The sequence below is a fragment of the Dasypus novemcinctus genome, chromosome 6 (genome assembly GCF_030445035.2).
Source record: "Dasypus novemcinctus isolate mDasNov1 chromosome 6, mDasNov1.1.hap2, whole genome shotgun sequence".
NCBI classification, from domain to species: domain Eukaryota; kingdom Metazoa; phylum Chordata; class Mammalia; order Cingulata; family Dasypodidae; genus Dasypus; species Dasypus novemcinctus.
Genome location: NC_080678.1, coordinates 50,804,419 through 50,827,601, shown reverse-complemented (window position 1 = coordinate 50,827,601; position 23,183 = coordinate 50,804,419). Strand labels below are relative to the sequence as shown.

At 39.6% G+C, this 23,183-nt stretch overlaps 1 protein-coding gene across 7 annotated transcripts in view; it reads right to left on the bottom strand.

Moving 5' to 3' along the window:
- PLCE1 (phospholipase C epsilon 1) overlaps positions 1–23,183 on the bottom strand; it is a 384,952-nt gene that overhangs the window by 60,002 nt on the left and 301,767 nt on the right. For all 7 annotated transcript variants that reach the window (XM_058298789.2, XM_058298793.2, XM_058298790.2 and 4 more), the window contains 11 exons: positions 19,430–20,105; positions 17,779–17,961; positions 16,735–16,852; positions 16,015–16,171; positions 13,596–13,718; positions 13,377–13,513; positions 7,277–7,515; positions 5,333–5,394; positions 5,086–5,251; positions 1,978–2,085; positions 710–826 (listed from right to left, as the gene is read on the bottom strand). In XM_058298789.2, coding sequence (XP_058154772.1) covers positions 710–826; positions 1,978–2,085; positions 5,086–5,251; positions 5,333–5,394; positions 7,277–7,515; positions 13,377–13,513; positions 13,596–13,718; positions 16,015–16,171; positions 16,735–16,852; positions 17,779–17,961; positions 19,430–20,105 — 2,086 coding nt within the window. The remainder of the gene's footprint in view (positions 1–709; positions 827–1,977; positions 2,086–5,085; positions 5,252–5,332; positions 5,395–7,276; positions 7,516–13,376; positions 13,514–13,595; positions 13,719–16,014; positions 16,172–16,734; positions 16,853–17,778; positions 17,962–19,429; positions 20,106–23,183) is intronic.

The window sequence follows — 23,183 nt, the reverse complement described above, 5'->3', positions numbered from 1 at the left end:
TACTGATAGGGGTATATAGCCAAAAAGTTTAGAGACCATTATTTTAAATGATTGCCAAGGAAAGGCATTATGAAAGGAAATTAGTTTCGCTGGCATTAGGGAACATGTCCCTCTGACAACACCCTCCAATCCCACTGAAAGCCATGTTTCCACAAATGCCTCTGCCACACCAAACACAGTGGAATATCTACCCCTAAATCTCTCTGCATTTTAGTTCCCTTATGTAATGAAGGCCTGACTGTTAACACAGCAACTGGTCTGATTGGTCTAAGGTCCTTGCTCACTTGTATCCCTGTATCTGGACAATTGTAGTATAAGCCACAAAAATATTTAACTTATTTGCCCTGGGAAATTTTCTGCTTTTCCACATGCAAGTGACAGATGACATCCTGGCATCTCTGCTTTATGGTGTCAGAAGTGTTAGAATCTTCCTGGAGAGATGGTCTATCCTTATCTTCTAAGGCTTTCTGGAAAGGTTCTGGGGATTACAGAACAATGCTTAGGTCATTCCAGCTAAGATGATTGGCCATTCAAGAGAAAGCCAAGTTCCCAGGGCAGCCCCAATTCTCAGGTGTGAGGATTTCAGACCATATATGCTCCACGGCTGAGGAGCAACTGTGGTGTGGTTCGTGGTGGCTCCATATGAAACTCAACGACAGCTATAAGACAAGGGCCAAGACATCATCCAGCCTTACAGCTGAGGGCTCACCTTGAAAATATCTGCCATTTTTCGTTGCTGAGGCAAAGAACAATGGTTCTCAATTGATATGATGATTGGCAGGTCAGAGTTGATGAAGGCACTGCGATCGATAGCTTCAACGACTTCCTGCGATAGCCAAAACAGCCCATTAGAGTCCTGAAACCTGTACCAGGTGGTCAGAAGGCAAGGTACTTGGAGCCACAGCAAAAATTCACATTGTATGAATAAACTCTGGCCAAAGGAGTTTTTAAAATCTTTTCAAATGTATAAAAATCACTCAGTTGCATTTTCAAATCAAGCAAGAAGTCAAGGTTATTTTCTCTGAAGACATTACACAGTTTATATTGAGTTTTGTTCATATCCTACAAGGAATTGCTATCAGCATGATGAATTTAACAAATCAATATATATTTTGAGTATGTTATACGTAGAAGACACTGTTTTAGTAACAGTGGCAAACATAATGGGCATAAGATACTGTCCTACTGTCAAGGAGTTTATAACTTATTTGAGTCAATAAGACATATTTATATTACATGCATATGTACACAGAGTTAGCAACTCCCTTTGCCCCCAATATAGAGTACAAGGGTTTTAAGAGGGCTGAATAGGAACATGAGTTAAAGGGAAAATACACTTTGACCACCACCTCCACAAATAAGATGGAAATAATGTTCCTTCCCAGCTGGCCATGCTTCAGAGAAAAATGATTTTATATAGCCTAGACTGTCTGAATGAGAACTCTAATTGCACTGCTGAAGTAATAAGCTACCAAGAACTTGAAATGTTAATCCAATGAGGCTGGTCTTCCTGGGTCACCACTGTTCCCAAGTGGAACCAATTCACATTACTTTATAATGTTACACATTTTATAATGCTACATATTTAATAATATCCTAATATACAATGCTGGTCTTTGTGAGCAGAACACCAGAACAACAGACCATTAATTCCTATTACAAGAGAACAGCCTCTGACTTTTTTACTTTCATAAATCACTTTATGATATAAAAATTGCAACATTACTTGATAACTAATTTAAGCAATGGGTACCAAACTTAGGGTGAATCAGAATCTAAATAGAGTTCTAGATCAATTTCCAGAAAAATGAACATATGTAATTGCACACAATACCATGAATAACTTTGGGAAGTCTCCAGACCTAGGATAAGACCCCCTGAGCCTAAGGTGTAATTTGGTAGAGTCATTGATTTAAATGTTGAATGAAGATTAACACCTCTTTGTGATCTGAGTTAAAGGGAGTTAGGAAGCATTACCTTGAAGGGGATCTTGGTTGTCAGTGTATGTCCATGATAAATGATTGGCATTCCATCATCTCCATCCCAGCAGTCCAACTCCACACTCCTACAGCCTTGCAGGAGGACCTGTGTGACCAATGAATGAGTCCACCTGTCATGAGCAGCTGGAGATAAAGCCTCAAACTAAACCCAGCACATACTCTTGCATATCAGTCAGTGTTCACATTCAGGGCTAAAGCAGAAGGGCATATGATCTAAAATAAATAGCACAATTTTGTCAAAGGGTCAGAATTAATCTGGGGTGTGGAAATGAGAGAAAAGAGAAAGGGTGGAAAGAATGCTTGCCAGAGCTGCCTATTGTTGGAAGGTAACATTTGACAGAAAAACACTGGGCCATTTTGGTTCCTTGGGAGACCCATACACAGTATATCTCAAAATTACAGACCCAGGCAAGGGCAGCGGCGCTCTATCTCGGCAGATGCCGGAAGAGGTGAAGGTATCCATGCCCAGCCCAGAGGAAAGGTCACTGGTTCATTAATGGATTGACCAAGCATTTATATGAAGCCAAATAGCATAAAGTTTCCTCCATTTAGACCCAAATTCTGTAACCTGCTAATACCTTTGCTATGAACATGTAGCATGTAAGAAGAGTAGAAATAATGAGCCATCAAGGGTTTGCCTTTCTGTCTAATCCCAGAAAAACATCTAGAGCAGAAATGGCAAGTAATCCATAAACTCCCCTCTCTTACACTCAGAGCAGATGTTAGTAATCAATCACTGCACATATGCCCCTAAGTCTTGATATGTTATCTCATGACCTATTTAGCAAAGTGCTCTGGGAAACAGTACCAATGAATCAGATGAGATGACAGCTATTTCCTATCATAGGTCTCGAGCTGGTAGCAGAGCCCCTGATATGTGCTTGGGCTGGACCTGTATAAAATTTGCTCAGAGCAATCTCTTCCTCCATAAGACTCTATCTGTAGACTTAAAAGATTACCATATAATGGAAGAGTAATTCAGGCCAAGAGTTATCTGTGAATGGATGGCCTGAACTACTGATTAAGAATCCTCAAGACTATTTCTATGTGGCAGCAATCTGCTACTGAGTGCTAAAGAGCCGCCAGAGCTGCTGCAACAAAATTCAGCTGGGGAAATTCCTCTATTTCAATATTTTTGTTTGAGATTCTTGCTAGATTCTTCATGTTGCACAGCATAGCTTGTGGCCCAGAATCCCAAGGCTATCAGCTTCTTTTCGTAGAGTATCTAGTGGTTTTGCCTTGGGCTGAAAATGACCATGTGATGTGGCCACTAGAACATGAAGCTGTTTCATCTCTGTGGTGAGCCTACCCTACTGGGAAGAATGTTCACTAACTGGCAACAGATCTGATGGTTTTTCAGCATGAAAAGACTAAAGGTCCTTTCCAAAGTCTTAATCACCCTAAGACCTCTGTATATGGCCGGAGAAGGAAAACCATGGTTAGAATCTCCAGGTGAGAAGAAAAGGGTTAATTCCCACTTCTCATCTTCCCCACAGGGAAGCAGTAGGAAGCAGTAAGAAGGACCCAGGGAAAGTGATAGGAAATGGAGCAAAAAGGATCTTCATGCTAGGTTTAAAATTGGCTGCGAATCTATTTGATGGATGATGTTAGTTTATTCAAAAGTTGTAACAGTCTCTACTTAGCGTGTAATGTTAAAGAGTAAAAAAGAAAAGAACTCTTGAATGTAATTAGCACCACTGAATTATATATGTGAATGTGGTTAAAGGGTGAATTTTTAGGTTGTACATATGTTACTAGAAAAAAAAAAAAACTCAAAATCAAACAAGGACCTGAAGTAGGAATTAAAGCCAGGACATGGAAGAAACACATATGTGTATATCATGCACATATATGTATGTTTATGTACATATGCATGTATACCTATATGTATTATGTCAGTGTTTGTTGTTTGCTTATTTCCCCTAGAACAATGACTTTGAAACTTCTTTTAGCCTTGGAATTCTTTGGGCAAATGGAAGACCAATAAACAAAGCACATAAAGGAAGAGTATGAGGGCTAAAGTGGGGCAAAGTATGGGATGATTCTTACTCTGGTGCTTGTCATTTCAGTGTTAGCAGCTGAGGCCCTTTGACAGAACTATTTTGAAAATCACAATTATGAGAACACATCTTCAATTCACAATGAAGGTCCCTTAGAAATGAGGGTTTAAAATACATATTACAAACTAGATAAGCTATGGGATAAAAATTTGCCATCCTTTGAAGAATATTTGGACTAATCAGGAAAACAAAGGAACCTCGAAAAATTGCTGCTTGATTTGTATAAACAATACAATTACAAATCAGACCCACATACACACAACCACACACATATTCCCTTGACCTTCCCTAATGTCTTTCTGTTTAGCCCTTCTTGGAGCAGTTTAGAAAACAGCAGCAAAGATGAGGAAGTGGCATAAAATATACATGAGAGGCAATTAACATGCATATCATTGAAGTCTGGATGTGTAGATCAAAAGGATGTATTTTTTCTAGTCAGAGATCTTACTGAATTTTAAAGACTATTCCCAGGAATTTAAGTGTGTAGGGACAGTACCTACATTCTGGGCAGATTTTTTTTTTTTTTGTTAAGTTGGTTACTTTAGGGATGGATTGACGGTCTAACAAATCATAAGGCAAACAAACAGTATTTTTGGGAATAACTTTGTAGAAAGTTGCCTTTTCTATGATGTTTTCCCATTACACTATATTGACTTATTTAGCATTTAATGAAAAGATTAGATAATTTTCCCATGGGAAAATCTAATTTTAGTGGGGGTAGGTCAGACTAGGATCTAAAAGCTATGATTCTCAAAGAAATACTTCCCCCCTCCCAGAATAAAGGTTAAGTATATATAGGGGAAAAAACAAAAAAGAAAGAAGGAAAAGAAAACAACTGTGTGTGTGTATATATATATATATATATATATATATAAAGTTTTCCCACATGTTTCTCCACATTTCACGTGTAATAGTTTACTCTATAAGCTCCTCAAAGAAGTGTGGGGTCATGGTTTGTGACTCTGGGGGGTTACATAAATACTAAGGTTTAATGAAAACCAGATTCCAAGTGGAATTCTCAGTACCTGACTGTAAAGTTCTACTGAGGATTCTCCTTTGAGCTGATGGCCCGTGAGGTAGGTATTGTGTGAAGATTCAATGTAATAGTAGGAGAGGGGTAGCTGTAATTCTTTAACGTTCTCCTGTGACTCTTCATTTTTTGAGGCAGAATTATCTTTATCCATCAGAAACCTAGGTGAAACAAATTTTCTTAAGACTTCATGGGAAAATGTATACTCTCGAACAATGGACAAATGACATTTCAAAAATTACCTTGCAAATCCCTCAAATGACATTAGGCCCTGGTGACACATACTGACGCTGGGCTCAAACTTCTGCAAAGGATACAAAAAAAGTGTTATTTAGGTAAAGGAAACTAAGGGGAAAAACCCACCACATCATTTTTTTAAAGCTCTTCTGTTTTCATCAGGAAACATCTAAACCAAATATTTGGACTAATTTAGTAGTGCAGAGGTAAAATGTAGTTCTTAATCCAAAAAAAAAAAAACACCATTTATTATATGTGAGTTTATTATACTAAGCACGTTTATTTAAGAGAAAAAAAGAGGATCAAGAGCAAAGAATAAGGCTGATTTATATGAAAACAAACTGTATCAGTTTGTCCAAGTGAGAGTGGAGATGATAATAGCAGCTACCTCCGAGAGGTGGTAGAAGGTGAAATAAATATCACTCATGTAGAGCACATAGTATAGTGTCTGTACTCAATGGCTGTAGAGTGAACACTCAATAATGGGATAATGATCCCACAGTTTAGCATTTTCAATGATCGAACCCAATTGTTGGACAGCTAGTTCACTGATTCCCAATCAGTTGACAAATGAGGTTAAAAATCTAGACTAATTCTATTGCATGTGACATAGCCATACTGAACAGTCTCAAACACTCTATTTCCTGCCACCCTCTAACTTAAACCTTCACGATCCCTCAGAGTATGGGGCATCCTCCTAACTGGTCTATCTGCTTCCACTCTTTTACTAACACAATCTATTATCCATGGAGGCCAAAATGTCATCTTAAAAAACTGAATCAAATCATGTTACACCCTAGTTCAAAATTTCACAATAGCTTCTTATTTCACAAGGACTAAAGTCCAAATTCCTTACTATGGCCTAAAATGCCCAGCTGATTTGGTCTCTGCCAATCTCTGTGAAATCATCCTCACCATTCTCCCTCTGGTTTATGCAGCTCCCATTACATGAAACTTCTGGTTGCTCCTTGAAAACCCTGAGCTTCTTCCTGCTTCAGTCTTTGAGCTTGTTGCTCCCTATCTGGAATAGTCTTTTCTCAGATCTTCACGTGGCTTATTCAATCCAGGCTTGGCCCACTCATTCAGAATGGTCTTTACTTACTCCTTAAGCCCTCCTCTATCATTCCACCTCCTTACCTAGCTTGGTTTTCCTCATAACCCATATTATTAACTGACTTTACATTCTATCTTTATTTGTTTATTGTCTGCCTTATCCATTAAGCTCTTTTGAGGGTGGGGCCTTTATCTTTTTTTCTTTTTAACAAATCAATTTTATTGTTACATATTAATAAAGCATACAGTTCATCCAAAGTATACCATCAATGGTATTTGGTATTATCACATAGTTGTGCATTTATCACTTCAATCATTATTAAAACGTTTTCATTATTTCAATAATAATAACAATAAAAATAATAAACAAAACCCAGACAAACAAATAAGAATATTCTTCACCTCTCAGTCTCTCTCTGTTTGCCCTGCTGTACAAAGCTGCTATTTCTGGCTATTCTTGCACAATTATTTATTTGTTTATTAAGCAGTTTTACTGAAATATATTTACATAACATATGAGCTATCTAAAGTATATAATCAATGGCTTTTAGTATTCATTACTATATTTCCAGCTCCTAGAAGAGAGCAGTCCGTGGTAGGGGCTAATAAATACTTGTTAAATGACAAAAGAGGTTGAAAACCTAGACCAGTTCTGTTATATGTGCTGAAACAACAAAAAGGAATCATGTACTGATTTCTTACAATAGTTACTGAGTCAGAGAAATCTTGGGATCTGTGGTAATAGTACATTAAATAAGCACACTTATATATTGATTAAAAAAAATTTTCTATATCTGCTCCAGGCTTGATGGCTTTGGAAGGAAGTACAGAAAAAGTAAATGTTTAGGGGAGAGCGATCTAAAACAGTAAGAAATATTACACAAATGTGCACACACCTGAATGATGCTGAGGATTTCATCGTAAGTGCAATGTTCTCCTTGGCAATTAACTAGGAAGTCGTTGAGCTGGAGAATGCCAACTCCAAATATGCCCAGGGATGTGCTCTCAACCCCAGTACCATTTGTCACGATACTTGCAGCTGCAATAGCATCCGATATCTGCCTCTGGTTGTCCGAGAGCTGCTGTTTACTCTTAATGAACAACCCCAAATCCGACACATTCCTGGTCAACAAATCTGAAACAGAACCACCCACAGAATGTGGACAAGATTATCATTTTAGAGATAATTATTAAGCTGGAGAAACTCTTTACTAATCTGTCTAAACAAGCCATCAAACTAAGTGCTTATTCCTGGCTTCACATAGTTGAAGGAATAAATAATAAATCAATGACTAAGTAAAAGAAACTAAGACAGAGCTAGGTCCTTGATCTTTAGATGGGAATTAAATGTAAACTCAATTGGGAACTTGAGGCAGAATATAAACTTTGATTTTTGAGCATAACTACTTCTACATTTTTGTTTGGATACTTAACACGTATCCTTAATATTAGTTTTTCTGTACTTTAAAAGTGTAATCACATGACTGATTCATATTTATGTACATTTCATGATTAAAATTTAACAATGATTAATATTCTTAGTATAAGGACAACGTAAGCTTTTAAATACATAAGAAAAAACTGTATAATATATGGGAACCTGTATGATGCTATACATGATTGTTTTGTAAATTCACAACTTTTACTATAAACTTATTGCTTATGTATGTTCATAAGAAGTTCATGAAGTGTAGCAGGAACCAGTTTCTTTCACGCATGAACATACACTGAAGGAGTGATATCCTTCAATAAAATTTTTTAAATGATAAAAAAATTAACTGCACAAAAGAGAATAGTTTCCTTTTCAGGATTTTTTTTTTTTCCAATTTCCAGCAAGAACAGAACAGAAAAATAACAGGTTTAAAAATGCATGGATGGGGAAGAACCAGCAAGACGACAGCAGAGTAAGGAGCTCCTAGAGTCAGCTCCTACTACAAGGCAGTTAGCACCCATAGCAGCTCTCTGGAACTAGCTAGAGCACCTGTTTGGGGCTCCAGAGACTAGAAGAGCATCCTACAACATCCTTGAAGGAGTGGAAAGAGGAGACAGCTCATCTGCAGAGAAGACTCATAAGTAGAGTGCTCTATGCTCCAGAGGCCGATGCCCATCCTCCACTAGAGGCACAAGCTGCCTCGGGAGCTGTTCCGTGGCTGGAATTGAAAGCTCCACTTCCCAAAAATGGGGGAGGAAGAGATGGTTGGGCATCAATTTCAGCTACTGATGAGTAAATTCAACGTGATATAGTATAATCCTGAGAACAGCTAAAGTTTAAGCCTGTCCAAGCCAGAAAGAGGCCAGGAGCAGCCTGGCATGAGGGGAAGCGGGGCGCACTGAAAATCCCACTGCTGGTGGGGACCAGCTTCTTTCCATCCAGATCACATTGCAGCTCTTGCCTAAGCCCCACTGCCACCTCCAGCAGGCGGAAGCTGCGGGGACCTGCGCCAGTCTCTCCAGGAAATTACCGGCCAAGCCACGGAGGCTGGTGACTATTCAACTCTGGTGGCATAAACCACCCCTGGAGCTATTCTGTGGCTGGAATTCTAAGCTCCATTTCCCAGAAACAGGGGAGGAGGAGACGGTCAGCTGCTGATTTTGGCTACTGATTGGTAGATTTGCTTGGCTAAGATATAACCCTGGGAAAAGCTGGAGTGTGAACCAGCCCAAGTCAGAAAGAGGCCAGTTGCCACCATTCTGACTCCACCCCCAGCCTTAGGGGAAGCCGGCCTGACTGAAACTCTCAGTGTAGGCAGAAACCAGTTACTTTCACTCAGATCAGCCTGCAGCCCTAGCCTAGGCTTCAGCCCTGCCTCTGGCAAGGAGGAGGCTGAGGAGCCCTGCACCAGCCTACATGGGTAACTGTAGGTAATTTTGGCTGGCATAGACTGAAAATCAGAAATCTACCAGGGCAACTGCAGTCATCTTGGACCTGCACTGCATAGATCACTGCCCATATCTGCAGCTCCATCCCCGTACCAGGCAAGGGAGAAGGGGATGTGAAGCTTCATCAGTCTCTCTGGACAACTACAGTCTAGTCCTACACTTGGATTATTCCACACAGCTGTGACTCTGTCCCCACCCCTGGCAAAGGAGAAAGTGAGAAGAAGTGTCATTGGTCCCTGGTACAATGTGGACTGCTTGAGACTTGACCGCTTACAGCACGAACTACATGCTTGGCTTCTACTGTACCACCAGCAAGGGAGAAAGGATAGGAAGCCCTAAACTAAAGAGAAAAACTGTACCCAGAAAAAATACTCTAGTAAGTCAGACGAGAAGAGTCAACAAAAAATTAAAATCCACACCAAGAAACAGAAACTATGGCCCAGTTAAAGGAACAAGATAAGCCTCCAGATGACATAAAGGAGTTGAGGCAACTAATCATGTATGTTCAAACAAACCTCTTTAATAAATTCAATGGATGGCTAAAGAGAGTAGGTATATTAAAAAGACATTGGATGAGCACAAAGAAGAATTTGAAAGCATACATAGAAAAATAGCAGATCTTATGGGAATGAAAGGTGCAAAAATGAAATTAAAAAAACATTGGAGGGAAGTGGACTTTGCCCAATGGATAGGGTGTCCGCCTACCACATGGGAGGTCCGTGGTTCAAACCCTGGGCCTCCTTGACCTACGTGGAGCTGGCCCATGCGCAGTGATGATGCATGCAAGGAGTGCCATGCCACACAGGGGTGTCCCCTGCGTAGACAAGCCCCACGCACAAGGAGTGCGCCCCATAAGGAGAGCCACCCAGTGCAAAAGTGCAGCCTGCCTAAGAATGGCACCACACACATGGAGAGCTGACACAACAAGATGATGCAACAAAAAGAAACACAGGTTCCCGGTGCTGCTGATAAGGACAGAAGCAGTCACAGAAGAACATGCAGTGAATGGACACAGAGAGCAGACAACCGGGGGGGGGGGCGGGTAAGGGGAGAGAAATAAACAAACAAACAAACAAACAAACAAAAAACATTGGAATCATATAATAGCAGATTTGAGGAGGCAGAAGAAAGGATTGGTGAGCTTGAAGAAATGGTCTCTGAAAGTGAATACAAAAGAACAGATGAAGAAAATGGAAAAAATTGAACAAGGTCTCAGGGAACTAAATGACAGCAAAAGCTCTGCAAACATACATGTCATGGGTGTCCCAAAAGGAGAAGAGAAGGGAAAAGGGGCAGAAGAAATATTTGAAGAAATAACGGTAGAAAATTTCCCAACCCTATTGAAGGACAGATATCCATGCCCAAGAAGCACAACGTGCTCCCATCTGAAAAAATCTGAATAGACCAACTCCAAGACACATACTCATTAGAATGTCAAATGCCAAAGACAAAGAGAGCAGCAAGAGAAAAGCAATGCATAACATATAAGGGATATCCAATAAGATTAAGTGCTGATTTCTCACCAGAAACCATGGAGGAAAGAAGACAATGATCTGATATGTTTATGATACAAGAGAAAAACTTATAGCCAAGAATCTTATATCCAGCAGGACTGTCCTTCAAAAATGAGGGCAAAATTAGAATATTCACAGATAAACAGAAACTGAGAGAATTTCTAAGCAAGAGACCTGATTTTCAGGAAATACTAAAGGGTGTGCTAGAGCCTGAAAAGAAAAGACAGGAAAGAGGGGCCTAGTTGAGAGTCTAGAAATGAAGACTATATCAATAGAAGTAACTAAAAGTATCAAAAGAGTGTTGAAAATAAAATATGACAGATAAAACTCCAATAGTCAGGAATAAACTTAACCAATGATGTAAAGCACTTGTATTCAGAAAACTGCAACTCAATGTTAAAACAAATTAAAAAAACCCTAAATAACTGGAAGAACATTCCATGCTCATGGATTGGAAGACTAAATATCATCAAGATGTCAATTCTACTCAACTTGATATACAGATTTAATGAAATCCCGATAAAAATTCCACCAGCATTAAAGAAAAAATTGAAACATGATCATCAAATTTATTTGGAAGGGTAAGGAGTCCTGAATAACCAGAACATAATAAAAAGAAAAAGTTAACCCTCATCTCCAGACTTTATATCACAATACCTACCTATAGTGGTAAAAATAGCATGGTACTGGCCTAAAGACGGACACAATAGATCAATGGAACCAAATTTATGGTTCAGAAACAGACCCTCACAGGTATGGTCAAGTGATTTTTGACTAGCCTGTCAAATTCACACAGCTTGGGTAGAACAATCCATTCAACAAATGGTGCTGAAAGAGTTGGATATCCAAAAATGAACTCAAAATGGATAAAAAAACTGAAAATAAAAGCAAGAACCATAAAACTTCCAGAAGAAATTATTGGAAAATATCTTCAAGAGCTGGTGGTAGGTGGTGGATTCTTAAAGGAGATAAAAGAAGGCCAGAGTGGACTACTGATGTTTAATGCATGTAGAAGTTTTAATCAGCTTTACAGTAAAAGTGTGGAAATGTATAGAGTGGAAGTTACACAGTGAGTAACAGCTAGTTTCTAAATGGGGATGTGACTGAAAATGGTTGTCTAGTTATGTAAATGCCAATTGAGAGAATGTTAAAGAATAATCTAGGAACTGGATAGCATAGTAAACCAAGAGGTAGATGAGAATTGTGATTAATGGTACAGATGCAAGAATGTCCTTTGTTAGCTAGAACAAATGTATATCACTACTGCAGGGTATTGGGAATGTGGAGAAGCATGGGAAAAATACAGCTGGAGTGACCTATGGACTGTGGTTAGTAATAATAATACAGTATTCTTGTATCTATGTGAAAGATATACTGTGTTGATACTGAGGCAGTATGGAAAATGTGAGCCAAATGTACACCATGGACATGGTAATGATCAGATGACATTATTTTATCTGTAGCAAATGACATGCCACATTATGGTGTGTTGATGGAAGAGTATTGTTTGGGAATTCTGCACATGTGCATGATTGTTTTAAAAGTTTACAACTTCTATCATAAAAAATATATTTAAAATAATAATAATAGGGTGGGTTGGGGGAAAACACACCAAATGTAAGGTAAAGACTACAATTAGTAGTAAGATTTTGACAATATTCTTTCATAGTTTGTAACAAACATCTCATCACAATGCAAGGTGTTGGTGGAGGGTTGATGTATGGCGTTATGCATGTTTGCTTTGTAAGTTCATAACTTTTACTATACACTTAATTGTTTATGTATGTTCATATAAAAATGATATAAAGATAATAATAATAGGATTGGTTGGAGGAAAAATACTTTGGTTAGTAGTAATATTTTGATAATGCTCTTTAATCATTAGTTAAAAAGGTTTAACAACAATGTAAGGTGTTGACAGTAGGGTGAGTTATGAGAGTCCTGTATGACATGGTATATGTTTGTTTTGTAAGTTCACAACTATCATTATATGCTTATTGTTTATGTATGTTTATGTATGAGTGATATACTTCAATAAATTTTTTAAAAATGGATGGATGGTAAAAAAAGAAATATTCATGATTGGTGATGGTAATGGTGGTAGTTGGTGGTCATTAGGCTAGAAGAACTAGACATTTTTGCTTTCATATTAGGAAAAATCATCTGGACTTTCAGACAGTAGTGCTTTGCAGAGGTCATTCAAGAATGTCCTTGTCAAAAGAGCTGGCTGCTGCCTTCCTGGGATTAGAGATAGGGAAAAGCTTTTGGTAGATCTCAACTGGAATTATACTACCTACTTAGTGAACATTTGCAAGTTGGTGGGAAAGTGTTTTTAGTTGTCAGAAAGACTGGAAAGCACTTCTGGTCAAGTATCTTGGAATACATGGACAGGCCCACTCAGTGAATTTTCCTTGCCCAAAGTACCCACTTCACCCCATCCCCATGACACCAGATGGCACTCTGAATAATTCTCTAAACACTTTACCATTCTCCAGGTAACAGCACATCATGTGGGAAAGGCTGAGAGTTTGTGTGATTAGATGGATGACTTCACCTTTAGACAAGAATCTCTCAAAAGAAAATCTGAAAATGTGAAACAAACCTAGGTCAGGCTGAAGACCACTCGTGTTTTCATCAATTGTCAGGTTGGTGTAGAGTGGAACCGATTCTGAGCCTGACCGGTTGCAGGGCACTGCGTAGATGTCGAAGATATCCTTCAGATCCTTCCGGCTCCTTACACTGAGTGAGGGAGGGAAACACCCCACCTTTAGTATTGTCACAATGTGGAGCGGAGAAAGAGCTGGGAGGAAGTGTGTCGTACCTGAATGATTTGAACAGCTCAACGAATTCAACAAAACTCATGTTACTGTCTGAAACCATGAAGTTCTGAAACCCCTTCATTCCTCCTTTGATCCGCCCATGCCAGCTGCTGCTGCTCCAAGCACTGAAACAAAGACATGGCCTTAATGGGCAAACTGTGGGCTAATGTTCTCATTCTGCCCCAACACACGTTCTCTGATTAGCAGTATGAGCAAAAAGATGGACTATAAGTTACTTAAGGTTGAGGCTGTTTTCTGGGATCTCTTCACATTCCTCTCAAAATGATCTACATATGTCAGAGGAAAAAAACATATTACATATTGAGATCACTTCATATTTGCAGCCTATTTAATAAGGGAAAAGGCTGGAGATCAATATTTCTCTACTAACCAAAACAGTTCTTTGAAATTACAGGTCAATTAAAAAAAAAAACTCATTAAGCTCAGTTTTTCTGGAGAAAACTTATTTTAAAAAAGACTCCAAAATTACTCAGTCATAATCTATGGAAAACAATGCATTTTTTCTTCTATTCAAAATTATAGAAACATGTTATCCAAGAAGAAAGTCTTGGATTGTCAGTCTATCTTTTTTTCCCCTTTTTAAACCAGATCCTAGATGAAAACAGGGAAGGGCTTTTAGTATTAATGGAAAAAGTGAGTCAGAAAAATATTAACAGTGGAAAGATGCCAACTCTGTGTAGGATTATATTTTGTACCTGCCAAGGCTGTTTCTATTCAATATAAAAATATCAGTCAACTTTGTCAAAAATTCAGTTTAGCTGTTTCACAATATATTTTGTATTTTCTACATTGGTTCAATAACAGAATATTATGAGAAATATTTTGACTATGTTTTTAATCAATTTCATGCTGAAGGTCTTTCTTTTTGTATTTGATTCAAAAACTTTTTTTGGAAGTATTTCAAATATACAAGAAAGTATAGGGAACACTGCAGTGAATACCCAATGTACCCTCAAGCTTACTAACTGTTCACTCATGGAAAATTATTTTGCATTGACATCTGAAGGTCACCTTCTTTAGTAATGAATGAAAATTAAAAATTGATAGATTTATAGAGCTTTGCAGGCATAGGTTTTTGATCTCCAATATGTTATGGGAATAAACAGGGGCGGAGGTCCAGAAAGAGGAAAAAGGTCAGAAAAAGTGGGTTCATCGCTTGCATTTAAACAAGTAAATTCCATGTCTTCCTTCATTCTAGTCCTAGATTTAGCTGATACCTGTAGGAACCATCTCCCTCTGACTCTAGGAAACTATTTTTTCACTCTTTCTTTCCCTTCTAGACTTAGGACTCGTTCTTGCTTCCTCCCTTAACAGTATTCGGCTTGATATTTCTTATCTTGACTTTCTTTTTCTTTTAGAAAATTTAGTGGGCATTGATCCTGTTCCCCTGTAACTGGGACCTACAATTCTCCATCTTTTGCATTAGTTTCTCTACTTCTATCCTATTTTTTTAATTTAATTTTAAAAATTTCTTCCCCCTCGTTGTTTGTGGTCACTGTTTGCTCTCTACATCCATTTACTGTGTGCTCTCTGTGTCTGCTCATCTTCTCTTGAGGAGGCACCAGAAACTGAACCCGGACCTCCCACATGGAAGAGAGGTGCTTGTTCACCTGAGCCACCTCAGCTCCCTGGTTTGTTGTGTCTCTCACTGTCTTTCCTTTGTTGTGTCATCTTGTGTCAGCTCACTATGCCTGCCTACCATGACAGCTTGCCTTCTCCAGGAAGCACTGGGAACCAAACCCGGGACCTCCTATGTGGTAGGTGGAAGCCCAATCGCTTGAGCCACATCTGCTTCCCACCTGTACCTTATTTTAAAAGATTTTCCTCTCATTTTCTTTCTTTTTCTGGCTCATGACTGAAACAAAGGGAAGGGCCACCTGAATACAGTTATCTGGCTATTTTATTTGCTCAGGTTACTTCATAGTCTGAAAATATAAGGTAAAGAAATTTGATTTTTTGTTTTTTTACGTTTGCCACAGTCACTTCTGACTAGGAGAGCCCTTGAAATGTCATTATTGTGACTGAGAAACTGAATTTCTAATTTAATTTTATTTTATTTAATTTACAATTAAATTTAAATAGCCACACATGGCTAGTGGCTCATCTATGAACAGCACAAATTCAGAGACTCATAGCTTTCAACCTTTGGAGGGCTGGTCTCTTAAATTATTAGAGCAATGACAGTAGTATGAGAAGGAAGGAGTATAAAATCAGGAAAATTAGTAACATTTAAAAATTTTTGATTTTTCAGGTTTTCAACTTAATTTTAAGTCAATTTTTAAAAAGTTTTTTTTTTTAGTTTTTTTTTTTAGTTTCCCCACAGACAACTGGAAGAGTATGCCCTTCCCCGGGCTTGAATGACATGAAGGGTTCTTCTGTTTTATCATGTTAAGGCCCCACCTGGACGGGCTCTTGTTTGACGAAGACAGCACCGGGGAAGACACTGGCCTGATGGGAGATGATGTCCCAGCAGATAAATTAGGTGAACCAGCTGTGGTCAAGGAGTGGGCTCTTCTGGAAGGGAGAGGGTTAGGAGGACTCATGATAGCATTTGCCTCTGTGAGAAAGACACAAAACAGTCAATGACTTAGAAATTAAATAAAAACAAAGATGCCTCTTAAAGTCTGGGCAAATCAATCTGTGCAACCAATTTCTATACATGAAACACCACAAAATTGTAATGAATGGACTAGACTGGTGGGCTCTCAACCTGGCTACACATTTGAATCCTATGAGAGACTTAAAAAATATGAAAGTCTGATGAAATTGATGGGAAGTTTGGCCAGGGCATGCAGATAATTTTTAAAAGCCCTAATATCCCAGCCAGGGTTGAAAATCACTGGCCTAATTCATCAAATTGTATCTTGTACATATAATATTTCCTTTAAATAACGCAAGTTAGTTAATGAGAATTTTCTTCCAAGTACACTTTATCTGCAAAAATACCAATTGGGTTTTACCATCTGACTGGAAACAAAGGTAAGTTTATTTAACAAAATAAGGAGTTTTGTTGTGTGTCCACAATACTTAGATCAAAATTTAAAACTAAATGTTATCTATTTTCCCCACAAAATTAAAAAAATAAGAACAACTATCTCAGATGTGAAAATCCTGCTTTACCTGATTCTTCTTGGTCATTAACGTCTTGAGGATCAGAACCACTACGGCTTCGACACTCTTTGTGCATTTTGGCTTTTCGGGTCGCCATCTCATCGTCAGTTGCCTCCCCACTCTCACCCTGAGAATAGAATATTCACAATGCCTTCTGTCCTGTATTTCTCTCCCATCACTGCTTTAGTCCAGGCAGTTCTCTATTCACCTTCAATGCTGCCTCCCCCTGGCCAAACCAGCAAAGACCTACATAAGGCCGACACAGTATTCTCTTGTTACATCATTGTATTTGTTCTTTGCTATAAGGCAGCCATCCTCAGGAGAGGGAGGCAGAGAAGGGGATACAATCCCTGGAATCTCTGTGTAGAGACAAAATTGTGAAGACAGATAAAGTTCAGCTTGAGTGTTAACTTATGCAAACAATGGAACTCTTTCTGGATGACCATGAAGCAAAACCTATTATTATATTTGGGCCAATATAATTAAAATTGTGTTCCACAAATAGCATTTGGATCCACTAAGACCTCCACAGTCTGATTCCACTGTCCCTGTTTGGCCCTTCCTTTGCCCACCACAGAGTCCATGCTCTGGCCACCCAGAACCACCTATCCTTTCTCAAACAAGCCAAGTCTTCTGTGCCTCCATGCTGTCCCCTCTGCCAGGGATACATTCCCCTCTCTTTCTGCCTGGTAAACTCCTTCAAGACCTGTCTGTCAATTTCTCTGTGAAGCCTTCCTTGCCTGTCTCTCAGATCTATATTTTCTTCCTCTCTCCTCCCAAAGCACTTTGCAGATGACTGGACAATGACTCTTTCTTAGAATGCATAGTGTTTATATGTCTGGGTCCCTCTATGGACCCTGTCTTTTTCTTGTGTTGACTCAGTTCATAGCATGGGCTTGTCACCCAGGAGGTATATGGTAAACCCTGTATTTCATTTGCTTCATACCCCATCTTGTTCCCAAACCAAATGACCTAAGGTATCTTATGGACATGTAGACCATTCATCATGCCAGAGAACTGGGTTTTATACTTAATGAACAAGTGACACTCTACCCTCATGAGCATTTTCTTCTTTTTCTTGGTGGTGCTTATACCCAGGGTGTTGTTTCTCTGCACATTGGGCTTCTCAGCACTCTTTGCTGATGTCCCGGGGCTGGGATTTCGAGTACTCCATCGTCGGCCACCAAATAGCTCCACAGCTTGAGCCAAGGTTGGGCCTTCGTACCGTCCATCCTCCTGTGAAACAACCACAGGCTGAACACATAAGGGAGCAGCGAGTAATGAGGAACTAGATGCGTTAATGGCTCTCTGTAAATCCCCAGGGGTGGACAAGCACAGGCAGCCACAGCAGTATGACCATCTGGCCACCCACATGGTTGTTTTCTAACCCTCAGGATCCTCTATTGGGGATTTTATCACGTCCCCTGTTGTCCTGGTCACATCCCTGCTGAGTTCCAGTGATGTGCTGTAACAGGACCACATTCAATTGGGATAAAAAAAAAATCCCTTCCCCGTTTTGGAGGTTATGTTCTGATACTACCACTGTAGGAAAATTTGGGGATGTGTGCATGAATCTATTAAGTAAAATCAAGTTCTATTTGTCTGTTATTGCATCACTCCAGATACATTTTCATTTGATTTGCTGTTTGGGACAACCTGACTTAAAAAAGAGGGCATGTGGCATGCTTGAAATTAACTTTGAAGGTTCTCATAGCACCTCAAATAGTTGGGCTATCATCCTCTAGAGTGGCTGAAATTCAAAGATAGAGAGCTGATGGCACTCAGAATACCACACATATTATGATGATATGAGCAGCAAAAACACTCAAGAGGGAGACAGTAGGTTATGCTAGCTCCTTCTCATATGGAAACTCAGTGCAACATGCTTTAAGTAAGTAGCGGCAGAGATTTCTTCATTAAAAAATGGTTAATACTTCTACCCATAAGTCTGGAGTGTCAGTTATTAAGTCACAAAAAGCCACATGTGAATTAAAGACAATATAATTGATAATTCACATGCTGGATAAAGAGGACCTAATTTTCAATTACTCTCTTTTTTAACAAATCAATTTTATTGATACATATTAATAATGGGCACCAAAAACTGCCTACAAAGGGCTGTTAAAACGCTTGTTAGAAAAAACTTGGATGAGTTATCCCACATATGGGAAAGTTTCCTATAACTTTAGAAGTTTTACAGTTATGCAGCAATATATAGTAAGTTAAAGATTCACTGAGGATGTTAGTTGATAAATCAGGATTTGTTTTCAAAGTGAAGGCTTCCAAGGCATCAGTTAGTTATTATATAAATATTCAGATTATAATGCTCTCCAGTTGAAATCTTGATTAAGGGAAAATATTTTTAAAAGTATTTTAAAAGTATAATACTTTTCTTTCCAGATGTGAGTACTACAAACGGTCAGAATCACTGTTTTCGTACATAATAATAGAACCTACTATGAGCCAGACATTATTCTGAGTGTGTTACACATGTTAACTCATTTAAACTCACAACCACACTGTGACTAGGTATACTTATTCCCATTCTATAGCTAAGAAAAGGAAGGCACCCAGAAATTAAGTAATAGTCACTCAAGGTCATGTAGTGGCAGTGCTGGGCGCATGAGCCCAGGAAGTCTGGTTGCAGAATGTGTGTTCCTGAGAATTATGCTACCAAGGAATAAGTGATGGCTGCGCCCCTTACCTGATAGAGGCTGACGTACTGTTTCCGTAGCCACTGCTGTCTCTGGTCAGGGAACCTCCTCATCTTTCTCACGGCTCTAGTGAGCGCCAACAATCCACTGAAGAGCATTTTGGCTGTGTGCTTTGGTGCCACAAAGTGCAATAACCTATTGTCCGTGGTGTGAAGCCCGTAGAGCAGTGTCACGCCAGTCTCGGAAAGGAGCATGCTGCCCAGTTTGTTCTGAGCACACACGATGGGAATATCAATGCCAGGGTGTCCCATGTACACGGCCTTCACTGAAAACAAATCCAAGACACCCTCTGCCAGTCCACTTAGTCCAGCATTGCCCAGTAGTGGGAATTTCCCAGGCTCAGCTGTGTTACTAAGCACACCAAATTTTGCTTTAGCACTGGTTTGGGAGGCAGTGGAGGGCTTTATCCAGGTCAAGGTGCTATTGTCAGGCTGCAGCTGGAGGAAGCAGCGGGCAGAAAGATGCATGTCCTGATCATAGTGGATGACCGTGGCCCCCTGCAGCAGAAACTGGTGCACATCAGCTCGAATGGACAGCACGTACCAAGGAATGAGCTCCGTCCCATGGGCAAAGACCTTCTGTGGCTCTTCTGTTCCACGAGGGTCCCTTTCTTTGGACTCCTCAAAGATGTCATTTTCTGAATCCAATAAATCTCCAATAATAAACCTGGTAGAAAGACACACAAATTTGGCCTGTCCTATAATCAGAAGTGGGAACAACCCAAAACACCATTCACTGACACTGGGCTTCATTTTTTATCCTATTATGAATTCAAATCAGAATAGGAAATATAAAATGCTAAAAATCAGAGAGCAGATTTTTATATTTGTATTCTAAAACCGTAAGCATAAGGGAAGACACTAATAGATCAGTTATTATATTTTTATTATCAACAGCAACCATCATATTTGTTTTTCTTCTTGTGTCAGGAACTGAGTTAAATACTTTACATACACTTTTACACTTAATCCAACCTACCTGTGAAATTTAACTTTTTTTTTTCTCTTAAACTAAGAGGAAACTGAGGTTCAGAAGGGAGAAGTAACTTGCTCAGGGTTACCCAGCTCAGAAGAGGCCTGACCCAGGTGGGATTCTGATCTGTCTGACTCTAGGGCTTGTGAAACTTCTTATGTCTGCCTTCTACTTAAATCACAAACAAGTCATGAGCTGAATATACTGGGACTGAAATAGAAGAAAACAAGATTTATCAGGCTGGTCTTAGGAATACTTCTGTTAAGAGTAAAATAAAATTAAAGACAGTCATTGTGATGTACAGTAGTATCTTGGTATTCATCGTTAATTGGTTCCAGGAGGCACAATGAATACCAAACAAATTTTTCACAAAAGGAATAATGTAAATAAATTTAATGTGTTTCCGAACCAAAGACAATGCACATTTTTAAGGCAGTATGTACAAAGATAGGGTTGTATATATTATTACTTTACATGAGAAGTAAATCTAAACATTAATAAATACTTAGAATAAATAAAATAAAAATTTCACTTTCCCTGAACTAAGAAGAGTCCATGGCCTAATGGGATGGTGGAGAAGAGTGGTGAGGAGGAGAGGTCACATAGAGTGTTGTTGGAAGGAGAGAACATTGGGCACTTGCACTTCAGGTGTTCTTTCTCTTTTCTGCTTTTTTTCAACTTGCACCACAGGCTCTGACACACTCTTTATTACCTTCACTAAAAACTTATAAAACAAACAAACAAACAAACAAACAAAACTTATCCAATGAGGACTGCTTCTGTCTTCTTTTCAGAATTCCTTGAAAGTGTGAGCTTGTTTGGTCATCCAATAAATTCATGTCTTCTTGTCAGAGCTTTGTCCGGATGGTACTTCTCCACAAAGTTTTGAACTTCTGCCCATTTTGCACACATTTATCAAGGACCTGGGGACATCCTCCCTATCTCCTTTTCACCTGACGATATCTTTAGCCCCCTCTTTTTGCTGCTCCTTCTGTAGTTCCTGCAGCTCCTCAGTGCTGAGATCTTCACCATGTTCTTCTACTAACTCCTCAACATCAGCAGCATTGACCTCCAGACCCATGGATTGGCCCAAAGATACGATATCCTGCACAACTGTACCCTGTATCTGCAGGCTTGGGGTCAGCTTCAAACCTTTCGATATCTTTCTGAGTCACAGGTTCTGGCAACAAATTCTTCCAGGCTGAATTCATTGTCCTACAGGAGACTTTGTTCCAGGCCTTATCAATAAGGTTAAGGCAGTGCAGGATATTGAAATGTTCCTTCCAGTATTCTGTGAGGGTCAACTGGATGTTGGAGGTGATCTCAAAGCACCCCTGGAAAAACACCTTTGTGTACAGCATTTTAAAGCCTGAAATGACCTCCTGGTCCATGGGCTGGATGAGAGGAGTAGTGTTGGGGGGCATAAACCTTACAGTGATGAAGCTGAACTCCTCCAGGAAGTCATCCTCCAAGCTGGAGGGTGGGCAGGCACATTGTCCAAAAATAGGAGCTTTCAGAGGCAAAACTTTCTCCAGAAAAAATTTTTTTTCACTGTGGGACGAAACGCTTCATTTATCTACTTGGTGAAAAATTGCCTCATGACCCAAGTTGTGCTGTTTGCCCTCCAGATCACATGGAGTTTGCTTTTTATCACGTTATGCTTCTTGAAAACTTGCGGGTTTTCACTATGACAGATTAGCAGAGGCTTGGGTTTTAAGTCCCCACTAGCATTCCCACACAATAGAGTGAGCGTGTCTGTCAATGGTTTGTGGTCTGGTAATGCCTTCTCCTCTTCTGTGATGTAGGTTTTATTCGGCACTTTCTCCCAAAAAAAACTCTGGTCTCATCACAGTTAAAAACTTGGTTGGAAATAAAACCCTCAGTCTCTGCATAGTCCTGAAATTCACCGACGAATTCATTATCAGCCTTTTTTTAAAAAAGATTTATTTATTTCTCTCCCCCTCCCCACCACCCCGGTTGTCTGTTTTCTGTGTTTATTTGCTGCGTCTTCTTTGTCCACTTCTGTTGTTGTTAGCGGCACAGGAATCTGTGTTTCTTTCGTTGAGTCATCTTGTGTCAGCTCTCCGTGTGTGCGGTGCCATTCCTGGGCAGGCTGCACTTTCTTTCGTGCTGGGCGGCTCTCTCCCTTATGGGGCGCATTCCTTGAGCGTGGGGCTCCCCTACGCATCAGCACTGTGCATGGGCCAGCTCCACACGGGTCAAGGAGGCCCAGGGTTTGAACCGCAGACCTTCCATGTGGTAGACGGACGCCCTAACCACTGGACCAAGTCCGCTGCCATTAGCAGCCTTTTTTATTAGCACTCACTGCCTTGTCATGCCTCACATTATGCATGCCAGTTCTCTTTTTAAAATGATCAGACCAGCCATGGCTGTGCTTAAAAACTCCAACACTCTTATCACTCTGGTTTGTTTTTCAAAAGACTGGCATATAACGTGTGTGCTTTTTCACATATCATGGCTTCTGATAAACTTGCCTGCTAACTGCTTATTGTTTACCTAAATTAATGAAAGCTTTTCAACTTCCTGGAGTGTTTGGGAATGCTGCTTTGTTACTGCTTTAATTCTTTCAGAACATCGCCCTTTTTTATCGCTTCTTTATTCTTGATGGCGGGGACCATTTTTCTAGGCATACCGTATTCCCTAGCAAGATCAGTAATGTGAATAACTCTCTCAAATTTACCTACTGCTTCTTTTTTTCGCTCAGTGGTGATGTGAAGTAGTTTTCTTTTCTGCTCAGCCCTATCACTGCTC